This window comes from Aethalodelphis obliquidens, unplaced genomic scaffold, assembly GCF_003676395.1.
Source record: "Aethalodelphis obliquidens isolate GAN/ISIS:26980383/991018 unplaced genomic scaffold, ASM367639v1 scaffold21, whole genome shotgun sequence".
Classification (NCBI taxonomy): Eukaryota; Metazoa; Chordata; class Mammalia; order Artiodactyla; family Delphinidae; genus Aethalodelphis; species Aethalodelphis obliquidens.
Window position 1 is genome coordinate 17,315,583 of NW_020837965.1, and position 25,077 is coordinate 17,340,659.

The 25,077-nt window shown below is 56.3% G+C and overlaps 1 protein-coding gene across 3 annotated transcripts in view; it reads right to left on the minus strand.

Moving 5' to 3' along the window:
- Nucleotides 1-25,077, minus strand: part of ITPK1 (inositol-tetrakisphosphate 1-kinase) — a 163,264-nt gene that overhangs the window by 57,378 nt on the left and 80,809 nt on the right. For all 3 annotated transcript variants that reach the window (XM_027120405.1, XM_027120406.1, XM_027120407.1), the window contains one exon: nucleotides 11,999-12,124. In XM_027120405.1, the coding sequence (XP_026976206.1) occupies nucleotides 11,999-12,124 (126 nt within the window). The remainder of the gene's footprint in view (nucleotides 1-11,998; nucleotides 12,125-25,077) is intronic.

Here is a 25,077-nt window from a genome sequence, read left to right on the forward strand (position 1 = left end):
CAATTTGCCCCTCAGCCTATTTTGCTCTTCAGACCCGTTATTTAAACCCACGAGCTCAGGCCCGGGGGGTCAGGCCCTTGCAGCGCAGGGAGTACAGAGGAGAAAGGTAGGGTGTGCACGAGCACCAGACAGGAGCAAGGTGGCCCAGACACTGCCCCTCCCAGGGCCCTGAGTGCCCCACGGAAAAAAACAACAGGATGAGGAGGTGATTGCTAGGGTCCTGGCACTCTCCGATTCTCTGCAACTTGGCCAAATTCAACCGATTTGAAACACCTCCCAAAGTGGTGGGACGTGGGCCAGCACTTGCTTGGAGGGAGTGTTATTGGCCCAACTTCTATGGAGAGAAATTGGGCAACAGCCAAAATTAAGACTACATAAATTCAGCATTTCTATTTCTAGGTATTTATCCCACATAATTCCATACACGTGCACACAAAGATATAGGTACAAAGATACTTAACTGCTGCAGCATGTTTCCTAAACATGATCAGAAATGTCCTAAGTGTCTATCAGTAGAGAAATGGTTAAGAAAAGGATTTAAGGCCATTTAACAGAATACTATGCAGCCATTAAAAAGAATAAGGCAGCATGAAGGAAGGACTGATATGAAATCATTTCCAAGAAAGATCACACAGAATAATGGCTTTGTGTGAGGACGGGAAGACTGTCTTTGCTCATGTACACGGAACTCACCAAAAAGGCTCTAGGCTGCTGCAACCATGGCTGCCCCCAACACGGGGATGCGCTGGACGGGCAGCAGGGGTGGGAAAAGGCTCCTTGAATTTGCTGCATGTGCATGTGTTACCTACGTCAGACGGCAGAGAGCCAGACGGAGGGGACATGGGCAAGGCCATGCCTATGGAATCCACCAGAACCACAGTGCATGAGTAGGCTGGTTAAACTCACTGTCCTGGGGGCAGAAGGTGGGAGAAACACTGGAGCGTTTGGGGAGCTTCCTGGGAGCAGAACGCCAGCAATAACGCCCCACTGTCCCTGCGCGTGAACAAAAGTCACAGAACCAGGGGTTCAGAAGAGACAAGAAGAGGTTGGAGCACCCAGGCGCCAGGCTCGAGAATGAACTGGATGCGATCTGCGCCACTGACGGAGCAGAGGGAAACCCCTTCCAGATGCGCGGTGGGGGGAGGGAAGCAGAGCACCTGTGGAGGCGGGGCTGGGCCCCAGCATCCTGGGTGTGTGACTTGCACACCCGCCCCAGTGTGCCCGGGTCACAGGCACCCCCATCCCATCTCCAGGCCGGATGCCACCCACGACTGTCCATCCGCCTGAGTCATCTTCCCAGACGGTCTGCGGTGACACGCGCCTCGCTCAGCCATCTAGGAGAGAAAACCGGGGTCCCCGTGGGGACGACACACTGTGGTTGACAGAGCTCACAATAAGTCCATGAAGAAAAGCAATCCCATCAAAGTGTAACCCCGAATGCTGAGGAAGAGGGGGCGGGGAGGAAACGGAACACTTTACCATCTGAGACAACAAACACCTTCTCCCCCGCTTCCAGGCCCCCGACGAGAACAATACCTCCCTTTCTGTCCCCAGACCTCAGCACCAAACTTACGTGTTCTCCACCTCCCGTCAGCGGGAGGCTGGCAGGGTGCCCGGCCAGGCTGAGCACCTGACAAATGTCACATGCCCTGTCACACTGCCACGGCACTGCTCAGGTCCTCAGGCAAACAGAGACCTCGGCCACACACCACCTCCGGGCCTGGGGAGGGATCTGTAGGGCTGGGTGCCAGCCAGGAGAAGGCATCTCCTCGCCGGCTGACACTAAACCAGGACAGGCTGGCCTTTCCACTCAGGGGTCACTGTCGGGACCGGACGGGGTCCCAGTGGTTATGTGACCAGGTGTCGCAGCCAACAGCTGAGCGAGGTGAGAAGTGGACAGGGGCTGCCTGGTCCCAGCAGCTCGGTTCCGCCCCGGGTCAGCAGCAGCCCCTCACTCCTTAAGCACCCGTCTTAACCACGTGCGCCTTCTCCACACACCTGTCCAGGTGAGCCTGGGGAGTGGCCCCTGCCTTCAGGCTGCTTCCCAGGACCCCGGCCACAGGCCGGCTCTGCCCGCCCAGCCGGGGCCACAGCCCTCCAGCCGGAGTCAGACTCCCAGTTCCCAGAGCAAGCGCAGGCGCCCGCTCCTGCCCTGCTGGGTGAGCAAGGCTACAGCCAGGACTTGGGGCACCCCAGCGCCGCTGGCGGGGAGAGAGGAGTCGTCTGGAGCCACAGCAGAGTTCGCAGCGTGCCGCTGAACTCTGGGACGCGGGGCCACTTGGGCCGGGGGAGGCCTGGGCGCCTCACCCCTGCACGAGGCCACCCCGCCTTCCCAGCCTCTGGCTGCAGCAGAACAGAGAACAGAGACGGCTACTGCTGCCGGCCGTGACCCTGGCCATGACCCCTAGTGCTGCGACAACTGTCTCGCTTCCTGCTGCACACCCACCCTCAGCCCTCTCCGAAGTGGCAGCCAGCGCACCCTCGGTCCGCATTCTCCCGCCGCTGCTGCGCTCAGCTGCACCAGCCCATTCCAGGTCCGCAGGCCTCTGCGCCCGTCTCGCCAAGGGGCCTGGCAGACGTAGCCCCCGCGCCTGCTTCACGCCCTCCCCCTGCTCACTAGGCCTTTTAGGCCTGGCTCAAGTGTCACCTCCTCAGAGAGGTGATAACACCCTCCCTGTTATCACAGGTCTTGATTTTTCTTCTTCCTAGAACTTACCATAAACGGAGACTACGGTGCTTTTCCTCCATTTACTTGTGTCTTCTTAGCATCAACCCTGCCTCCCCTATAGCAACACACACACCCCCACACACTCACACACACCCTCACTCACACCCACACACTCACACCCACACATACCCTCACTCACACCCACCCACCCACACCCTCACTCTCACACACACACACACTCTCTCTCACACACACACACTCACACACACCCTCACTCACACTCGCACCCACACATACCCTCACTCACACCCACACACTCACACCCACACCCTCACTCTCACACTCACCCACCCACACCTTCACTCACACCCACACACTCACACACACTCTCACACACACTCACACTCACACACACACACACTCACACACACCCTCACTCACACTCGCACCCACACATACCCTCACTCACACCCACCCACCCACACCCTCACTCTCACACTCACTCACACCCACACACTCACACACACTCACACACACACACTCCGTGGGGAAGGGGACTGCATCCACCTGATCTGTCTTATTTTTTGTATCTGCGATGTCTTTTAGGATTCCTGGCACACAGCAAGTGCTCAATTAAGACTTGTGGAATGAATGACACAGTGGTTATTTGACGAATGATCTCATGGATCAATGGAGAGACTGCGAGATACTGGCCAGGTCAGGGGCTAGAAGCCAGGGAGTGTGTGAGGCCTGAGGCAGGGGGCATGGACCCCAGCCAGCGTGGGAGGGGCTCACAGAAGGTCCTCGTGGCTCACTCTGTCCGTCTCCAGAGGACGGAGGTCAGCGGAGGCCCAGCCCGTGGCCCACCAGAGCAGCTTTACTCTTGGCTGGTGAGAGACTTTGTGATTTATTACACAAAGTCAAAAGAAACCACAGGGGCCTTTATCGTGGGCACATAGACCACATGGGTGGCACAGAAGCAAGTCAGGAAGTCATGGCCCCAAAGAGGCCAGGAGGAGAGTGGAAGACACCTTCCTGCCGTAGATGTTCCTGAAATAAAGAACCCACGGGACTACAGACCTCTTGGTGGGAGTTCCCAGTCTCCAAAACCCAGATGCTGGTACTCGAGGAGTCCAACACGTCCACAGGGCCGAACTAAGGAACCCTGAAATGTGTATACACAAGTTTTCCCTATGACTTTGGGAAAATGTATTAGTAGCAAACATTAGTATTTCTAAAACCCAGAAGACCTCCAACCCTGAGCTGTGAAATGGTGACTGTCCACGCACACACACAGAGGGACCACGGCCAGCGCGCCGGGTGAGCTCCGGCTTTCGCGTGGCCGTCCCTCCCACCGCCCCACCCAGCGCTGTACAAAGTCCATCTCTGCTCTGGGCAGGTAACAGGCAGGGTCATAGAGCTGTGCGTCTTCCTGGGGGGCTGGCCTCCCCCGCCACAGGGAAAGGCCCTGCAGACACTCAATGGCCCTAAATGGCCCCAAGCTCCCTGGGGCAGAATGAGAGACTCAGCCACTGCCCGCTGGCCTGGCCTGGACGCACAATGGGTGGACTGTGCGGCCACTTCCGCCACGGGAGGAGGGGCCTCGTGACCCAGGGCAGCAGTCATGGGGAGGCTGACCTCACAGCCTCCCGGGACAGGATCTGTCCTCGGGCCAGGGCCACCAGATCTGCCCGGCTCTGCCTCCCCTCGCCTCTGCCGGCCAACATTTTATCATCGTGTGGCACCACCGATGTCAGAGCAATGCTAGACAGGGACCGGGAACCACCGGCTCTCAACCCTCCAGGGTCCGTCCACTGCCGGCCAAAGCCCCTCGGAAGCATATCTGAAAAGGGCACAAGCCGTCTTCTTACTGATTCGCTGTAGGCAAGTGATCTAACTTCCTTGGGCCTCAGTTTTGTCACCTAAAAAAATGGGGAAGTGATTCCATTTTTCCCATGGATTGATATAGAAGTATCAAATGAGACAGATGATGTGGAGTGCCCAAGACAGAGAGGGCCACTTGGGATGTGCTCGGGAAACGGTGGCCTCTCCCGTGGCTCCACGGTGACGGCCTGAATCATTCCCTGGTGCTCAGGGCTCTGACCCCCGTCCAGAAGGCCCACATGCCACCAGGCACTGCCCCCAAGACAGACAGAAACTCACTTAACTTTTGATAGGTTTAGACGTCATCTTCTTAATCGGATTAGAAAGCCTCCAACAACAAAAACTGTTGTTTCTTCTACTTGCCCTCTGCGCCTACAGCACACAGGACATGCTGACAGCTGCTCAGTAAACATCTGAGGTCGACAGGGTTTGAGTCAACACAGCTGTGAAATCATTTCGGAGCCAGAGGGGTCTCGGAGTAAAACGGAGCTGTGGTCTTGGAGGTGATCACCGCTGTTCACGGCAGTGGCCTTTTGGGTTGGGTACCACTGCTCTCAATGCCACCGTCTTCTGCTGGCATCCTGGTGTGTTCCTGGCATGGCAGGCGGGGAAACCGAGGCCCAGGTGGGTGAGCTGGTGAGCGGTGGAGCCAGGCACAGTATCCAAAGTCGTCCCCCTGAAGGCCACCCGGCCCTGCCTCTAAGGACAGTCCATATTTCCACCCCCCTGTCACAGAGCACAACTCTCACTTGGGGACACTTTCATAATCACTGTCTCACTGACTTCTCTAAGCACTCTCAAGTTGGTTGCAACTGACAGTCACAGATAAGGCTGCTGGACTATCGTCATGGTATGATAACAAGCTGACACAACTGAGTGGTCACTAAGTGCTCCAGCTGGGCAGAGTGTTTTACACGTGTTCTCACACGCCAGGCGCTAACAGTAAGAGTGGTGAACGCTTGCACGCACTCGGGGCCGAGGGCATCTTGCATGTTAACTTGTTGAAGCGTCCTTTTTATTTTTTAGAAGAAAAGGGCCCTGTGTATTGCTGTTCACCATGTTCGGCTCCCCGGCCTGCAGGCGGCTCCTACTTCCCTGATCCCTGCCTGGAGGACCCGTGTGGCCACTGAAATGTTAGGAGTCCCCAGCTTGTGTCACTTTGGGGCCGAAGCTAAGAGCCAGGACGAGCTTCACTGAGGTCTCTTCCCTCGGCCACCAGGACCCGTCAGTAGCTGCCCGTCATCCGGGTCCCAGACGTGCAGCAGAGCTCAGCCAGCCCTCGGAGGGTGTGCGGTACAGGGCAGAAGGAGGCCTGTGCTGGGTCCCGGGAGCTGCTCGTTACTGCGGCGCGGCCGAGCCAGTCCCCACAGAATGGAGAGGGAGGGGTCTTGACAGTCACCCCCTCCGACGCCCTCCAGCATCTCAGGAGGACACTGGAGCCTGCAGCTACACCGCCAGGGAGCGGCGGGCCACATGCGGGCCCGCTTCCTGCCCCGGGGCCGGGCCCCAGCAGATTCTCAACTCACGCCTCGAGGATCACCAGTGCTCTGAGGGCTGGACACGTGTTAACATACTCAGTCCCCCCACAGTCCTGGGAGGTGTGGACGATGGCTGTCCACTTTTTATAGATGAGGGAACTGAGCACATGCCAAAGGCCAGCCAGCAAGCAGTGGGGAGGCCAGCTCTGAGGCCAGGCAAGGGCTCCAGTTATCAGCGCTCCTAACCACCCTGCTGTGGGCGCCCAACAGTCTGGAGGAGGAAAAAGGCAAATCTGAGGGCTCTAGACATTTGCACACAGAGTATAAGGAGGGCTCCAAGGAAGATATACAAGTGTTCGACAGACACGCAGAAAAATGCTTGACATCATTGGCTGCCAGGGAAATTTTAGAACAATTCAAAACTACAAGATATCATTGCACACCCACTAGGACGGCTAAAATCAAAGTCAGATACGTGCTGGCAAGGATGTAGAGAGACTGGAACCTTTATATGCGGTGGGGATCTAAAATGGTACAGCCACCAGGGAAAACAGTCTGGCGGTTCCTCAACCGACCACCGGCCCCAGCAATTCCACTCCTGGGTGTATACCCCGGAGAAATGACAACACACGTACGCATAAAAACATGCGCATGAGGGCTTCCCTGGTGGCGCAGTGGTTGAGAGTCCGCCTGCCGATGCAGGGGACACGGGTTCGTGCCCCGGTCCGGGAAGATCCCACATGCCGCGGAGCGGCTGGGCCCCTGAGCCATGGCCGCTGAGCCTGCGCGTCCGGAGCCTGTGCTCCGCAGCGGGAGAGGCCGCAGCAGTGAGAGGCCCGCGTACCGCAAAAAAAAAAAAAAAAACATGCGCATGAATGTTTCCAACAGCGTTCTTCATAACAGGCAAAAGACAGAAACCACCGAATGTCCACCAGCTGGTGACTGGACAGACACAATGTGGTCTAGCCATACACTGAATATTATTCAGCCGTGAAAAGGAAAGAAGCACAGATCCACGGTACAACATGGATGAACCTTAAAAACATTATGCTGTGGGAAAGAAACCAGTCACAAAAGATGGTATTGTCTTTTTTTTTTTTGGCCTCTACACGTGGCCTGTGGGATCTTAGTTCCCCAACCAAGGATTGAACCCGTGCCCTCGGCAGTGCAAGCGTGGAGTCCTAACCACTAGACCACCAGGGAATTCCGAAAGATGGTGTATTATATGATTCCATGCACATTAAAGTCCACAACGGGGCAATCTATAGAGACAGAAAGTGGTGGTTGTCTACGGCTGGGGTGGGCAGGGGGTGACATTTAAAGGGTACACCGTTTCTCTTTGAGGTGATGAAAATGTTCTAAAACTGACTGTAGTGATGGTTGTACACATCTGTGGATACATTAAAAACCACTGGATGGTACACTTTGAAAGAGTGAATTGTATGGTATGTGCATCTCAATAAACTTGTTTTTTAAAAGGATAAGGGGTAGGGGGTAGGGAGCTAGGCTACTGAAATGCTACTTCCTTTCAGGTAATGATGACGAAGAACCAACGTGCAAAGTGTGCGTTCTCTGCCGACATCCCCGCGGCAAGGGAAGAGCACCCTCCCAGATCCACTTCATACAACCAAACAGCTGACGGGACCTGAGAGGTGAGGGGGGCGGAGCATCATCCTGCACAGGCCCAGGAGGGCCGGGCCGGACCGCTCAGAGGCTGGCCTGTCACGGCTGAGCAAGGAACGCTCAGGACCACAGGGGCCCTGGAGTGAGGAGGGGGCACTGCTGAGCCTCCAATGGCATGAGTCCCTCTCCATCTCAGAAAACTGCCAGGTTCCAATGACCACAGTGTCCCCACTGCTCGGAGTTCATCCTGCACTGGTAATTCCCCCTCCTAAGCAGGGTCTCTCGTTCCAGTTAAATCTGATCTTATCGCTCCCACCCTGAGCCTTCAGGATAAAGTCCAAGCCCCACAGCCTGGTGTGAAAAGCACTCTCTCCACTCTTATGGTCCTGCAGGTCCCCACATCCGAAGGGAGGTCCACATGCACCCAAAAGGCGGTGCTGTCTGCCTCGTGAGCCCTCCCCGCCCCCGCCCAGCTACCCACTTTCTCCCTCCCCTGACCCACATGGGCGTCCTGCACCAGCCCCGCACCCACGACGCTCTTCCACTTCACAGACACGTAGACATGTCTCCTACGTACCAGGCACTGTGTGCGGCAAAGGGGATACCCGGGGAGCTTGAAGCAGACGTGATCTCTGCTCCTGTGGAGCTATAATCCCCAAATGGAGAGACTGGCAGAAGCAACCAGTAGAGAATGACAAACTTCCAAACAGAGGGAAGGAAAGGTGCGAAGTTTTAAGGGCCCGGGACAGGGAATGTGTCCTAAGTCAGGTAATCAGAGAGACATCCCTGAGGAAGGGACACCTGAGCTGAGAGCTGGGGGTGGGGACGAATTCCAATTAAGGGAACGTCCTGTGCAAAGGCACTGAGGTGGAAAAGAGCTCAGAGCTTGAGCAGCTGCTGCAGGAGGGCCAGCAAGGCAAGGAAGGGGCGGGTGGCACAAGATGAGGCTGGGGAGGGGGGTAGGGAGGCCGCGGCCAGACTGCAGGCCTCACGGGCCACGTCAGAGGCTACAGTCTTCACTATCATCGCAATGAAGAGGTGAGAAAGAGTTTTTAGTCAGGATGAGCGGGGATCAGGTCTGCGCGTCTCCTAGTGCATCACCCTGGGGTCTGCGAGTGCAGTTCCTGGTTTCCCGAGGCCTCCCCTCCGGGCTGGGGGCTCCTGTGGACGGAGCTCAGCAAGCACGGTGCCACTTCAGAGGAAGCTGTCCCTGTGGTCACACAGGGGGTCCAGGGGCCATCTGGGGGACACTTAACATCCTTCCAGCTAACGGAGATGGGGAGAAGAGGCGACAGTTTAGACTCAAACCTCCTCCTTCCGAGCTCATTCAGGGAAACCCCAGGAAGACCCACCCAGACAGCACCACCTGACTCATGGAATACAGTCGCCACAACACTTCGAACGATTCTCGGGCAGCAGCAGGAGGGCCACCCCCCTCGGCCCCCGGGCCACACCTGACAGCTGGCCCTGGATGCCACAGTGAGGAGGTTCTGGTCGCTCCCCTGAAGAAGCAGCTCTAGAGGCCAGGAAGCCCTCCCACCACCCCAGGGGGCCTCTGTCCAGGTCTGTTCCCTGAAAACTGAATCTCGGGCAGAGCCTCGGCGGCACCAGGCCGTCGGCTCCACGAGAACCTTGGCGCAGAAAAACAACTGAATCATCCTGATCATTCTCCACGCCAAGCCCTCTCGAGGCCAGTATTCCTTTTGGTGGGGGGGCGGGGGGAGGTGGCAGCTTGGGAGTTGATTTCTATGGCAACCAGCTTTAGTGATCTGCATAAGCTCCAGACACACAACCCCCAACCTGTCCACAAGGGCAGCCAGAAAAAAAGCATAACCTCTCAGCTCTGAGAATTCCTGTCCATCCCTGGGTCCTGGAGGTTTAATGGAAGCAACCCATGGGCGGAATTCTCTAGGGCTGTCAGAAACATCTCAGAAACTCATCTATCTTGACCCACACAGCCCCAAGCCACTTCCCCAGGGACCCGAGTATCGCCTTTGGTGAAGGCCCTTCGAGCTGAGCCCCTTCTGGGGCAAACCACCTTTCTCTGTTTCCTTACAACAAAATGCAGAAAGGCCAGCTTTGCAAACCCAAGCCCGAGGACCTGCTTCCCAGTCTCTGAAATCTGAACGTCCCTCTGCCTCTCCTGACCCTGGGCCCCTCCCCGCACCTAAGCCCGTGCCTCCCTGTTCATGTCCCGAGAATAAATATTAAAACAGGAATCTGAAAACAACGGCACGGTCAAGGTCAAGTGTCAGTCTATGGCCTGGCTCTGAACTTGAATCTCGTATCTCGCGCAGGGTGGGAAGACCAGGTCAGCGCCGACAGCCCGGGGCCCCGTGGCGGGAGGATGGCCTGCGTGCTGCTGAGGCCTCACCTGGCACCTCTCAGTCCCTCTCTCCACCGGCCCCTGCCCCTCTCCTCTCTTCTCGGGGCCTGTGCAAAGTGCAGCCTGTCACCCTTCTCCCCAAAGGAGCGTGCTCTTCGCAAAAGAGGAAACATCCTGGCCTTAGCAGATATCCGCTTCATGCTCAAGCACAGACGGCAGTGAAAATTTATCCCGGAGATACTGAGGCTGGAAGGTTATCCTGAGGTCACCTCAGGCATCTGAGGGCCGGCTGCTGTGTGTGCCCCGGGTGGGACAGACTCCTGGGACCCAGCCGAGACCTCCCTGGGAAACGCAGCTGGTGGCTGAAACCCTTGGAGCTGCACGTCCCCACGTGCCGCCTGACATGCTCTCCAACCTTCTCTGCACAAGAACAGGAACACAGGGGACCAAGTTCCCCTTCAGTGCTCAGCCACCACCTGCCCTGCGCCGTGGGCTGTGGGTGTGCTTGCGGGGAGCAGGGGATGGGAGGCCCCCCAGGGTTGGTTGCTCCCTAACTCCCAGTCCTTTATCTAAGAAAGTAATGACACAGGCAGTAGTGGTGGGAGCAGCTGTAAGAACTCAGCAAACATTAGACACTTCTACATACTCAAAGACATTTACTTCTCACAGCCACCTGCCCACCTTAAGAAATAGGACCTAGCAGCAACCCCATTTTACAGAAGAGGAAACTGAGGCTCGAGGGGGTCATGTGATCACACTGGTATCGACCACCAACTAAGCACTGGCTGGGGCCTGAGCACCGGGTGAAGCACTTCATACGCATCGTGTTGTTTACTCTTCCCAACACGGTGTGAGGTTTTCCTGGTACTAACACCATTTTACAAATAAGAAAACTGAGGCTCGGCGAGCTCACAGAGGAGCCCTAACACGCCTTTCCCCACGGCCTCCCAGCCCCATGCAAGTGGAAGAGACTTCAGGTTGCTGGCCAGGCAAAGGCCCTGCAGGGCACCACGTGTGGACAGAGCACCTCCCCACTTGCGTGGGGGAGTGGGACAGGACACCAGCAGGGCCACAAACGGGCCACCAGGGCTCATGGGAAGCGGGAATCTGCCAGAGTCTGTCAAGAAGGGGGCGAGAGCCACAGGGAAGTGAGGGAGGCTGAGGCCACCGACCCTGGACACATGGGGGAAGAAAATGCTGTCAGCAGGAGGGCTGCTATGTGGCGATGAGAGTCCCCTTTGTCCTGATAAAGAAAGACAGGACGTCAACCCTCCGGTTATCACACACTGCAAAGCGCTGGCTCGAGCATCCCTCCCACAGGGAGGCCCTCTCTCTCTCAGCTGCATTTTCACTGATAACATGACCTTGTTTTTCATGACCCCTGAGCCGCTTTCCTGGGGAATGAATCATGCTCTTGTCCACAACACAGAAAACACAGGGCAAGTCAGCGGCGGCAATGGCAGCACCCCCCAAGGTGGCGGGCGGGTTACCGTGGGGTCAGGACCCAGGCTGCTGGGGAAACGGGGAAGGGAGAAGGGAAAAGCCAAGAGGACTTGGTCCCAGCTCAGAGATGGGCACTCAGGGTCAAAGCCGTGAGCTCGGAGAGGGGTCCTCCACCACGGCAGGACTCAGGGGCCAAGGGCAGCCGCTCCAGTTCAAAGGCCCTTGGGGGTCCCTTTCTCCAGGGGTGGCAAGAGGGTTCCGCCCCTGTGCCAACTCAACGCCTGTGGCTGCGGCTGTGTGTCGCTGAGGACGCACAGGCACGTGCGCACTCTGCAGTGCTCAGATCGGTAAATCAGGTCTCTCGGCGTAGAGGGCAGAGCGGGTGCCAACCGTGCCCTGGTTCAATCCCGTCTCGCCCCCGACGGGACGGAGGCCCCGGCAGGGAAGTGCCCGACCACAAGCCCATGTCTTCTTGGCGGTGGCAGAGCCGTGTGTACAGAGTACACGGCAAGGCAGCTCCACGGCTTTGGAAATGCACAGCACCGCTCCCGGCCTCCGCCTCACCCCTCCACGCACCTGGAACCTGTGCACCAGCTCCAGGGACTGGCTGTCGTTCTGGTCGGCTTCGAGGATGACATCGGTCAGCTTGTGGATGATGACGTCCAGGGGGCCCTGCTCCTCGATTGGCCGGCTAAGGTTCAGCTACAAGCGGGAGACAGAGAAAAAGAACAACTTCAGCTCCTGAGCCCGCTGCCCCAGCTATCCCGTCTCCTCTGCACGTCCCCGCGGCACGGAGAGGGGGCAGGAGGAGGGCTGGCACTCGTGGGACAGGACGGGACGAATGGGATGAACTCACTGAGGACCTGGAGCCCTTCCGGGGCAGGCCCTGTGTTTACACTTCTGTCCCCGAGCCCCAAGCGGCCCGGGACACAGAAAATACACACGTGGAATCAGGGTGACGAAGTTTCTGTGGATCGAGGGCGAGTCGCTGTGAAAGCATTTACTGGCCACACTGCAGCTGCCCGACCACCCAGGTTTTTCAGGTGGGGACACCAGGGTTCAGGGAGGTCAAGTCCAACGACTGAAGTCACACGGCCAGACCTGAACTGAGATGCAAGCGGACACTCTCTCCACAAAACTACACACAGTCTCGGCAAAGCTGTGATCTGCGCGAATCTAAGAGCTGCTGCTTTGAGAGACCAGAGCTGGTACTTCACACTGAGATCAGGGCCTTTGATGACAAAGTGAGGGGGCAGCGGGCTGCCTGGGGTCCCTGAGGCACGGCTCCACTGGGGGGGCGTGTTTATTTTTTCAAGAGCGTGGGGTTAGGAAGATCGGGCCCCGGGGGGAGCCAGAGCTGCTGGCTGACAGACAGTCGGCATCACCTGACCCCCAAGACAGCAGCACCTGCCAACAGCCGGGGCCGCCTGACACCGAGCTTCCTGACTGGCCAGATGTCTGCCGCCCGGCACGCGGCCGCCACCAGCTGCGTGGCCCGCTCCCTTGGAGGGGACGGCGCCAGCCCGGCACCTGGCTGACCCCCTGGGTGGCCTCAGCAGAGGCCGGAGACGGCCACCAGCGCCATCCCTGCCCTCAGCCCCACCCCCAGGGGGGCCTCCCTCCGGGATTCCCGGCTGTTTGTTTCAGTCGTTCATAAAGAAATCACGGTGGCAGCTCTAGGCAGACACTGTGCTAAAAACGTATGTCCGTTTGTTTCTTTTCATTTTCAAACCACACAGTGAGAAGGAATCCCACAGACACAGACTCCTGAGACCTGCCTGGGACCTCACGGTGAGAGGGCAGAGGCAGAGGTGCAGCCGGGCCTGTCCCACGCCCCATGCCTGCCCTGTGCCACGGGACGCTGTCCTCTACAGCCACGACCACCCAGCTGCCTTGTCCTCTGGCTGCTGGCCGAGTCCGGCCATTTGGAGACACCAGCAGAAGAGGGGAGAGGAGCCTGGGTGTTTGCTCCCACCGTCCCCACTGTGCAGGGCAGCCCCTCTCCCACGACCACCACTGTCCCTAAGCTCTCCCTTCCCCTAGTCCCCTGAGGCCTGGGGTGGTGACAGCCCGCCATTCTCGGGGTGCCTCACCACCTCCCGCTGACTCCTTTGACCCTGCCCACACCTTGCCATCCTCCCTCATTTAAACTCTTTTTCCGTTAAGGCTTCGGAATGTGCCAGCTCTTTTCTGCTCATATCCTTAACTCCTCTTTTTTATTGTCTGCCAGGAAAGATGTTAAGGGATTTTACCTATTTGAAAAAAAAAAAAAAAAATCCCATGGACTTCACCAAAAGAAAATACTGAAGGACACCGATCCTTCCCCGTGGTGACTAGCCTGTGTACAAAACAGCAAAAATGAGACCAGCTGAGAAGCTGCCCATCTTCTGGGACTCCTGGACGGGGAAGGGAAACGGCATTTGTCCTCACAGCACAGCCAGGAGCTGGGGGTGATGGTCCCCCTTCACAGACCAGGACACCTAGAGCCCAGGAGGAAAAATGACCGGGCAAGGTCTCACGGGTGGGAGGTGGCCCGGCTGGGGCCTGGACACGCAGTGACACCAATGGGCTCAGCCCGCAGCCAAGCTGCTAGGTGTCCTGGGGCCCGTGCAAAAGCCTAGCGGCATCCCTGGGCCTCAGTTTCCCCTTGGATAAAAAACAGGAAACTCCAAGGACCTTTCCGGTTCTGTCTGAGGATTCATTATTACATTCCCGTCCAACTCCACTTCCCAGAATAAAACAGAATTGGAAGGAAGGCAGAGCAGCCGGTGGGAAGTGGGAACACGGGCAAAGGACAGCTCATTCTCAGAGGTGCCACAGACACAAGCCCATTTGTGCTGTAACCGCGGCTCCGCTGTGACAGGCACCAAAACAAGAAGCCAATATTTTCAGACCAAGACAGCCACGGATGGGGGAGAACTGGGCCACATGGTGATGCTGGGCAGGGCGCCCGGGCCTCAGAAACCCCATCCCAGAGAGGACATTTCCCATGCAGCAAGAGGGGACAGAGTCAGCCCCTGAGAGGAACCTGGGGCCCCAGTGCGCTTGGGGAAGGAGGTGGGCAGGAAATGCCCTCAGCTCACGCTCGCCTGGCATCACCCAAGGCCTGTAGACCTGACAACCGTGGGCTGTTTGGAAAATAAGCTCCCCACGTTCCCAGCCGCCCCACTGAAGGTAAACAGTTGAGTTTTGGAAGCCGGCCACCTTCCTTTGTGTATTTTCCAAGCATTTTTGTGCCAGTGAAACCCTTTCACGAGAACAGCAATCAGGACACACGTCAGGCCTGGATGGTCTCCCTCAGCATCGCTGCAGCATCCTTGCTGGGGCACAAGCAGTGCTGTCAGTGGCTCTAAAAGGCCCTCTAGGGCTTCCCCGGTGGAGCAGTGGTTGAGAGTCCGCCTGCCGATGCAGGGGACGTGGGTTCGTGCCCCAGTCCGGGAAGACCCCACATGCTGTGGAGCGGCTGGGCCCGTGAGCCATGTGCTACTGAGCCTGTGCGTCCGGAGCCTGTGCTCCGCAACGGGAGAGGCCACAACAGTGAGAGGCCCGCGCACCGCAAAAATAAATAAATAAATAAATAAATAAATAAATAAATAAATAAATAAAATAAAATAAATAAATGGCCCTCCAGCACTGCCTTTCCTCAATGGACCAGACAAGCCTTGGTCATCCTGAGGGGGTCTACCCCAAGGAGCCGGCAGTTTCTCTCCACTGGCTGGGAAGGGGGAGAAGGCCCTCTGGGGCTGCATCCTCAGGAGTGGTACTCAGCAGGCTCTGGGCGCACGTGGGAGAGAACCCAGGACCCTGCAGAGGAGGGACCCTCAGGAGGGAGAGGCAGCGCCACAGAGGAGGGGACCCTGCAGAGGAGGGGGACCGCAGCAGAGGGGACCCTCAGGAGGGGGGGTGTCAGAGCCGAGGGACCCTCAGATGGAGGACGCTGCACAGGAGGGAACCCTGGGGCAGGGGAGGCACCTCAGAGGCTTCGTTTCCCAGATGCAGTGGGGATGGGGGCTCGGGTGGAAGTGAACTCACTTCAGTTGTGCCATTTTGTTTTTCTGACCCCACTCCGTTCGCAGAAAAGGGAACTGTCCCAGGGACCTGTTCTCTTCCTCAGAAAGGGTCCCTCTCAGCCAGTCACAAGGCGTCCCGATGAAAGGGCCGCCTGCCGTGGCCAGAGGGGGTCTGCAGGCGCCACGTTTCCAATTCACGCCCTCCTGTGAGGCCAACGCTGGATGCTGCTCTGTGAGCACTCAGAACTCGGAGGGAACAAGGGCCCCCTGTTTCCTCAGCGAAGAAGGCAGTGAGGCAGACTAAGGTGGGGGGAGGGCTGGGAGGAGATGGGACAAAGGCCCGCGGACCCCGGTGGCCTAACAGTCACCTCTGACCTCCAAAACAAGCAACCCCATCATGCCCAGGCCCGGACCCAAGGTGAGCTGGGCTCCGCCTACCCCCGCCTTCCCCACCACCTGGTCGAGGAAGACAGGATGGGATAATGGGCACAGCAGATGCCTGGAAACCCCTCCAGGCTCAGAGGCTTCTGGGCTGGAGCAGGTCACTTAACTGCTCTGTGCCTCGGTTTCCCTATTCATAAAATGAGGATGTCGTAACTACACTTCCCAGGGCTGGATGAGAACATTCCGTTTAGAGATGTGGCACATGAGCCCTCCAGACAAGTTCCTGCTTCTGCTTGGTCACTTGTTAATTCGACAAGTATTTTCTGGACCCCACCTGTGCACCAGGCACAAACGACGACCCCTGCCCCCTCAACTCAGGGCCTCAGGCGGCCGTAGGAGCATCTGTTCACTTTGGATGCAGCCCCGGCTGCCCCAGACCTTGCACAGGGCGGTGCTCTGCTCCTCTGCCAGAGCGAGCCCTCTGCCTGGGATGTCCCCCACCCCGCATCCCCCTGTCCACATGTGAGCTCTTACTCATCGTCCAAGTCCCAGCTCAGAAGTTCAATCCTTTTCCAGACTTCTGAACTCACCCCTCCCCAAACAGGAAGAATTAATGGCTCCCTCGTCTCACCCGTGTCCCCAGGACCCTCTTGCACATCCCTCCAGGACTGCACTGTAACTTCCACGTATAAAGGCATTTCTTTAACCCTCTGTCTCCTCCACAAGACCGTGAGATCCCCAAAGACCAGGGCTGGGGCTTGGCATCCCCAGGACCTAGAACCGGGGCTCCAGGCAAGAGCTCGGTAAACGTTTGCTAAATGCGCTGGCAGCTGTAAAGAACAGAGTGAACAACGCAGACCAAGGACGAGGGGCCTTCCGTAGAGCAGGGTGACTCTTTTCTGCTAAGAGGGTTGCAACAGCCTCCCAGAGGAGGAGGTGTCCAGATCAAGCCATGGAGGGGAGAAGGAAGAATGGGACCTCCAGGGATGGGCAGCGGAAGGGAGGTGTAATCCAGGTAGAGGGGGCAGCTGCAAAGATGCAGGACTCACCTGCATTAAATCCTCTCCTGTATCTATCAATTCCAAATGCCTCAGGTGCCCTAGGCTACCACCTCAGCCGAAAGAGCTTTTCCTACAGCACTGGCCCCTGAATGGCACCTTGGGCAAGGGGCGGGGGCGGGTAGGGTGAGGGGTGGCCCATAACCGCCCCTCTCTCATGCCTGATCTGCAGGCTGGAAGCCGAGGACCCAGCAGAAGACTCCAATGCCTAGGGGACCTGAATTCGGCTGTGGTATGAACAACTAATAAGTCTTCCGTGCATTAAGCCGCTAAGAATTTGGGGTTGCCGGCTTTGGCAGTTAGTCTACCCTAATGCAGTCCCCAGAGGGGAGAGTGTGGATGGGGGAAGGGCGTGAGGTGCCGAGATGAGATCAAAGGCAGAGGGTTTCAGCTCTCTGGAGGGTTCTCTGGGCTGTACTTCCAGCTCTCCCTTCGCTCCCAAACTCCCGCACGTGCTTCCCTGACATGATCAATAACCAGCTAGATACAAAAGAAGCAGGTTCATCGGCGAGGCTGGGGACTCGAGAAAACTGGCTCCCACACCTGCTCCTGCGGGCGGCCATTCATCCTCTCTGGATACAACATGCAAGGTGTTCTACCTAGAGGCCTGGGCTGCTAAAAAAAGTCTACACTTCTCCGAACACCCAGACAGGCTGCAACTGACCTCTCAACTGCAAAGGCCGCAAGTGAGGCCAGTGAGGACATCAGGCAGGTGTGGTTACCATTTCACAACCGTGCTCGGCAGCCGGGTCTTGTTAGGAGTGGCTGTGAAGCTACGAGGCCTGGCACATTATTGAAGCTCTGTGTCGTTCTCATGGGTCCCCACTCAGGCTGTTGTGAGAACTGAACGAGTTAATGTGTGTAAATTACTTAGGACGGAGCCCAACACAGAGCAAGTGTGCAGGGGCCGTGCACCGGTGCCAGGACAACAAGGCTTCTGGCCTGAAAACTCAGGTTCCGAGGGGGGTGACCACACAGGCCTGTCCTCAAATGGGGTTTTCCTGGATGACAGGAGTGTCTTTTATTCTGATGGGGCAACACTTGGTGGGCTGGATGGGGCGGGTCACCAGAAAGATCGAGGCATGATGAGATCAAGCCACGACTGCAACTTTCAGCCCCACTCCCTATCCTTTGGCGGGGGCGGCTGGAAAATGAAATCGCGACAGATCATGCCTTTGGGATGAAGCTTTCATAGAAAATTCCGCAGGTACAGGGTTCAGGGAGCGTCCGGGCTGGTGAGCTCATGGAGGCGCTGGGAGACTGGGTCGCTCAGAGGGCACGGAAGCCTCTTCCCGCGCACCTTGCCTGACACACCTCTTCCACCTGGATGTTCAACTGTATCCTTTCCCATAACCCTCTGTAATAATCTGGTAAATAGTAAGTCCACTGTTTTCCTGAATTCCGGAAGCCACTCCAGCAAATTAATCAAACTAGAGGAGGGGGTCATGGGAACCTGTGAGGGGTCAGGAGCACAGGTAACAAGCTAAACTCGCAATCAGCATCTGGTAAGTCTGCAAGGATTCATCTAGTGGGACTGAGTCCTTACCCTGTGGCATCTGACACTCATCTCCAGGTGGTCAGGGTCGAAACTGAGCTAAACCGTGGGACACCCAGCTGGTGTCACAGGATTGCGTGGTGTGGGAAAAGCCCCCCGACACCTGCTATCAGACGTGCTGAGTGTGTAAAATGGTGACAGTAAAGGAGAACTGCAGGACGTATGCTTTTCCTATTCAGTTGTGCACTCAAAAAGATCAGCCATTCCATTGCCCTATTCTTGGTCTTCACATTACTAAGGACCAGTGGAAATTTCCCGCATGTACTGTTAACAAGAGCTCAGGTGTAGACGAGAATTTGGATTCTGCAAAGCCAGGTCACTTGTCCTAGCTCATATCAGACTCCTCAACGTGTTCACGCTGCCACATTAAAATGGACCATCATTGTTAATGATGGTAAGTAACACAGAGTCCTGCCTTTGGGCCGCAGACTAGCTAATGAGCACTGACCGCGGGAGGTGCAGGTGAGGACACTGGGTCACAGGTTAAGTGGCCTGCCCAAGGTCATCCCATTACAGCTGCATGGGAACCTGGTCTCTCTCCTGCCAAAGTCAGACAATTGGCCACTAAGCCAAAGGGTGCCCCGTGCACCTGGGGCTTTCCTTCCATCCCTTTTCTGCCCCTCAATTCACCCCTGCGGACGGCGTGTTTTCAGCTGTGACTTCCAATGCAAGTCACTAGATGAAGCTTTTGACTCAGCCAAGGTCCAGACTCAATGGCCCTGATCAACGGCAAGTGGGCAGGAGTCTGATTTATTCCCCTGGACTCTCCACAGGTCTGAGGAGCGGGGACAGAACTGCCACATGCAACATGGAAAGGCCTTGCCGGGCAGAAGTAGGGCTCTCCTGAGAGAAAAGTCAGGTCTGGTGCCTCAGGGACAGACTGCAAAAGGGTGCCTGGCCTCAGAGGATGCAGCCCCAGTCCCGTGTTTCTTGGCGGGGTTGGTTCCAAAAGATGACAGGGGACAGCAGCCCGAAGGCCCTTCCCAGCAAGAGCGACTCTCCCTCCCAAAGGAGCTCAAAGTGGCCCTCAGAGACCTCAGGAGCTGGGGGTCACGTGGGACTGGCCACCAAGACCCACAGGCTGGTCACCCCGGCAGCCTCTGCCCCAACACTCCCTGACCCAATGCCCCAATCTCTCAGCAACTGGTCTCCAATTACTAGCATAACAAACAACGATCTGGTTAAGGCAGACACGTGGATAACCCTTCTCCCCCAGAAGAGGAAGGGCCAACTCCTTCAACGGCTTAGTGATGAAGGTCCCTTGCGTGCAGCTCCAAAGTTCTGGGCATCTGCATGCCAACTTTATCTCAAACAGCCAGGGAAGTCATTGCCTCCAGCATTTAAGACAGTGTTGGCAAAGCCTCAGTGCCGGGCTGAGCCCTCAGCAGGCCCTCCGGCAGGCACAGTGCCAAGGAGCAGTGTTAGCTCTCCCTTCCTGGAGGCTTCTCTGCTCTCGGGCCCTCCAGACCCTCAGCAGGCACAGTGCCTGCTGGACCCGCTTCCTCCGAGACCAACCAGTACCTGCCCTTGGGGTTCAGATCGGACTTTTCTGGGCCCCAGGCATGACGCTTACACCACCGGCGAGTTTCAGAAGAAGAGCTCTCCTTGGCCTGTGTGCCCTCGCTGAGGTCCAGGACTGTGTCCTGCTCCTCCCTGCGACCCCTGCATGGCCTGGCACCGTGCCCGGCTGTGCCAGAGACCAGCTAACATGTGCTGAAATGCTTCCCTGAGGCTAGAGACTCAGACCATCCACCCATCAACCTACCCATCCACTCACACGATGTTTATTGAGCACTTATACAGCCACCCCTCCGAGTAAATGTTAGCCCCACTGTGCACTGAGCAAATGAAGACAGAAGGACAAGGTAACTTGCCCAAGGGCACTGCCAGCGGGGGGCAGGCCCACGGGATTTCTGACCCCAGTCTTTTACCTGCTCCTTTCCCCACAGCCATCGCCCTCGTTCTGTTTTCAGCACGCTGTCCCGGCTCCCAGGGGCCAGGACCCCCAAGGCCCCCTAGCTTAGTACGCCTACACGGTGCTCAGGGAGGGGGGTTCCACAGGGCCCACTGGAACCCCCAGTCGAAGTCTTCTGCAGAAGTCCAAGTGGCCCCAGGAACACGCTGCAGACACCCGAGTCTGGCAGGGTGAGAAAGTCGAGGGTGCCTGGGGGCCACAGAGCAAACAAGGATACATGCCCAGAGGACAAGCAGGGTGATGTGCACCCCGCAGAGAGGAGGCCTGGCCTCCACAGGGAGCTCAAGAGGCCCAAGGCCTCACAGTAGCTGCGTTCTCAGCCAAGCTAGCAGGCCACGAACTTCCGGGGGCTGGAAAGGCCGGGCTCCAACCACAGCACAAAAGAGCAAAGGAGGAGCCACCCCTCGGTCACCCGCAGGGCTTCCTGGGCTTGAGTCTTGCCCTCCCAAGCAGACCATGAGCGTCTTGAGGGCCCCTGCCTCTGGGTGCCTGTCTACAACCAAGTCTAATGCAGGATCGGAGAGTCACCAGACACTGACCCTCAAGAACCCAAGAGGGTGGATGAGGAAAAGAGGCAAAGGGACAACAGTCCCCACAGAGAGGCTTCCGTTCACCTCATGTGACCATCCCAAAGCTAAAAGCCTGGGCTGAGACGGGGTGAGGCTCTCCATCTGAGCTCTCAGCCAGCTCAGTTCAAATGCCACCATCCCTCTTCCAGAGCCTCCCCGACCCCAGCCCTGCACTGGCTCTCACCTTTCTCCCTGCACTTCCTACCGAGGATTTCAGATCAAGCACTGACTGACCTGGATGCCAACTTCCCTCCCAGGTGGTAGACTTGAAGTTGGTACCCAACGCATGCTGCATCCTCCACCCGAACGACACGCACGGCCAACGAGGTGATGGAGGTGTGAGAGAACGGCACTCCGCGGGCCACGGGGGTGAGTGTCTGCAGGGAGCAGAACGTGACTGCAGGATGTGCAAAAGCACATAGGGTGAGACGTGTCTCATTTGACAAACTCTCAAAACATCAAGAACGCGATCACAGCAATCCTTGCTTCTGCTCTTTAAGATTTAAATAAAAGAGAAACCGCTACTGCTTCACGAATCAGACACAAAAGACTGTTCTTCAACCGGGCCTTGTCTTCTCAGAATCTCAGCGTGTGGGGATGATGAGAGCACCTGCTTCGCAGGGCCGCTCTTTCAGCCGTTCGCTCATCCTTTCACCCACCCGTGCATCCAGCCATGCATTCGTTCATTCACTCAGCAGTTCCTGTGAGTGAACACTCTGTGCCTGGCTTTGCTTGAGTGCTGAAGATACAACAGTGGACAGGACGGCCAAGCTCCCTGACTCAGGACCTCATGCTCTAGTGGAGGAAGATGGACAACAAACAAATAAAAAAAATAATTTCAGGTGGCCATCAAGCGTCACACCATGAATAAAATCAGTGTAGAGAGCATACTGGGGTGGGGGTGGGGGTGGGGGTGGGACGGACTCATCAGAGAAGGCCTGTTAGGAGTTGAGTTCTGTCCGCCCCCGCAAAAAGGTGAGATTGAAGTCCTAACCATCAGTACCGCAGAAGGTGACCTTATTTAGGACCTGGCGTGTTGCAGGTGTAATTCGTTAAGCTGAGGTCATACTGGAGTAGGGTGGGCCCCTAACTCCATATTACTGGTGTCCTTATAAAAAGGAGAAATTTGGGTGCTGACACACATCAGGGAGAATGTCACGTGAAGATGAAGGTGGAGATCAGGGTGAGGCACCTACAAGCCAAGGACACCAAAGGTCACCAGTAACACCAGAAGTTAGGAGAGAGGCCTGGCACAGGCGCTCCCTCACAGCCTCAGAAGGAACCCACCCCGCTGACACCCTGATCTCGACTTCCAGCCTCCGGAGCTGTGAGACAATACATTTGTTGTTTAAGCCGCACAATCTTGAATTCGTTACAGGGCAGTCCAGGGAACTAACGCGAGGCCTCCCCAAGGACCCACCATCTGAGCTGAGACCTGAACAAGGAGAAGGACCCAGGAATGATGGAGGAGGAACGGGGAAAGCCGGGTGGGGCCCCGAGCACAGGCTGCACTGGGGGTGGGGGGGTCTCGGGGGAGGGGGACAAGGACATGGCGCAGGTTGTGTAGAGCTGCCAAGGACGGGACTGGGAGTTGGGAAGGTGTCCCCAGAGGGAGGGGAAGCCCCCGGAGGGCACTGGGCAGGGAGTTACCTCTCCGTTCTCTCTGAAGAGACCACTCTGGAAGTTAACACCTGTGAGGGGTCGGCAACCGGCCTCGAACACACTGGAAGCACTTAAGATGCACAGTTGTCAATTTTATGGCCTCACAAGAACAGAGGGCTTAAGAAAGAACTTCAAGAACCAGGATACTCTGAAGAGGGCAGGTCAGGAGCCTGCACTGACCGGCCGAGTAACGGGGGGCCATCACTTTCCTTGTCTGTAATATGAGGGCCCCAGGGCTGGTACCCAGAGCTGGTGGGATGAGAATAGCTGATCACCCCCAGCTGGGATTCCCAAACCATGCCCCCTTGCTCCCTGCCCAGCCCTGGCTCCCAGCCCAGGGTGTTTTTTTTCCTGCTGACAACGGAAAACACATCTCAATGTTGCCTTTATCTCCACGATCTTTGCAGAACGGCAACTGGCAGCTCGCGTCACAAGCGGCTAAGAATTCTCCAGGCCAAAAATACACACTCTTTGTGCCTCCTCTTTAACAATAAGAAAGGAAAACTTTGAGTCAAACTTCCACAAAGCCTGCAAAGATTATTTTTTCAAGCCCCAAAGCAGTATCCTTTCTATAGTCATTTATTTCCAGTTCAAAAAGAGCATTCCTTGAGGCAGTTTCCAAACTGGTATTTGATATAATGTTAATGAAAGCATTTTTAAAAAATTAAACACATCCCATGGAAAAGAGAAGTTCAGTGCTCTCCAAATCGCTTGAAAAGGCGCTGGGTAGTATCAAGTCAAACTGGCATCTTCAGCGCAGGGCTCAAGTATTTTAAAATGCTCGTGTGCACTGGCCACTGACAGAGGGAGAAAGTTGGCGCTAGAACCCTTCCCGAACTCACTTGGGAGAATTCTAGAGAATGCCGGGTCACAGAAATGTAGAAACTTGACCAAACCACCACGGAAAATCCTAGGCAATGTATCTGCCCACCCCTGCCCTGCAATGGGAGAAAGTCCCCAAGGATCACCACACACCACACGGGAGGGGGCAGCCTGATGCACTTCTGATCAGCAACTTCCCGGAGTGCCACGTGGTGACGCTGACAGGTTACTAAGACTCGTGACGGGGAGACTGCAATGCACTCGACGGCTCTGGGCAGCTGTCTTTAAGCTCAGCTTTTAAGCTCAGGTCAGCGGGTGACAGTGGTGACAGGACAGCTCACGCACCCTGCGACGCCAGCCCTCCTGGCCGGGGGTGGGCCTGCGTCCGGGCCTTCCGCAAAGGGCCTGGCAGTTCCATCTCACTGCGGCAACAGCTGCTCAGAGGCGCTTAGGAGGCCTCGACAAGGAGACGCCCGGAAGAGACTCAGAGTGAAAGCGGAGAGCTGAAAAAGCCCGCGAGCACGGCAAAGGCTCCACTTCCTAAAGCGGGGCGGAGGAATGAAATCAGTCGCAGGTTTTTCCCAGGGTCTACAAATTAAATCAGCAAGTCCGTTCTCCAGTCTGCATCTTTATTCCTGTCCTGCCCCTAGCTTCTTCAGAACCATTTTTTTCTTTTTAAGATTCCATATATATGTGTTAGCCTACAGTATTTGTTTTTCTCTTTCCGGCTTACTTCACTCTGTATACGACAGTCTCTAGGTCCATCCACCTCACTACAAATAACTCAATTTCGTTTCTTTTTATGGCTGAGTAATATTCCATTGTATATATGTGCCACATCTTTATCCATTCATCTGTCGATGGACACTTAGTTTGCTTCCATATCCTGGCTACTGTAAATAGAGCTGCAATGAACACTGTGGTACATGAGTTTTTGAATTATGGTTTTCTCAGGGTATATGCCCAGTAGTGGGATTGCTGGGTCATATGGTAGTTCTATTTTTAGTTTTGTAAGGAATCTCCATACTGTTCTCCATAGTGGCTATATCAATTTACATTCCCACCAACAGTGCAAGAGGGTTCCCTTTTCTCCACACCCTCTCCAGCATTTATTGTTTGTAGATTTTTGGATGATGGCCATTCTGACTGGTGTGAGGTGATACCTCACTGTAGTTTTGAGGACACGGGGAGGGGGAAGGGGAAGCTGGGACGAAGTGAGAGAGTGGCATGGACTTATATATACTACCAAATGTAAAATAGATGGCTAGTGGGAAGCAGCCGCATAGCACAGGGAGATCAGCTCAGTGCTTTGTGACCACCCAGAGGGGTGGGGTAGGGAGGGTGGGAGGGATATGCAAGAGGGAGGGGATATGGGGATGTATGTATATGCATAGCTGATTCACTTTGTTATAAAGCAGAAACTAACACATCACTGTAAAGCAATTATACTCCAATAAAGATGTTAAAAAAAATCAAATCAGCAAATGCAAAAGTGTTGTCATAGATTCTGCTCAGAGGCCTGTGACTAAGTGGAATTTGGTATTAACTGCAGTCCTACAGGTGAGAGGAAGACCCGAGGGTCACCCAAACTAAGCCTGGGGGGCGGGGGTACCAGGTTCA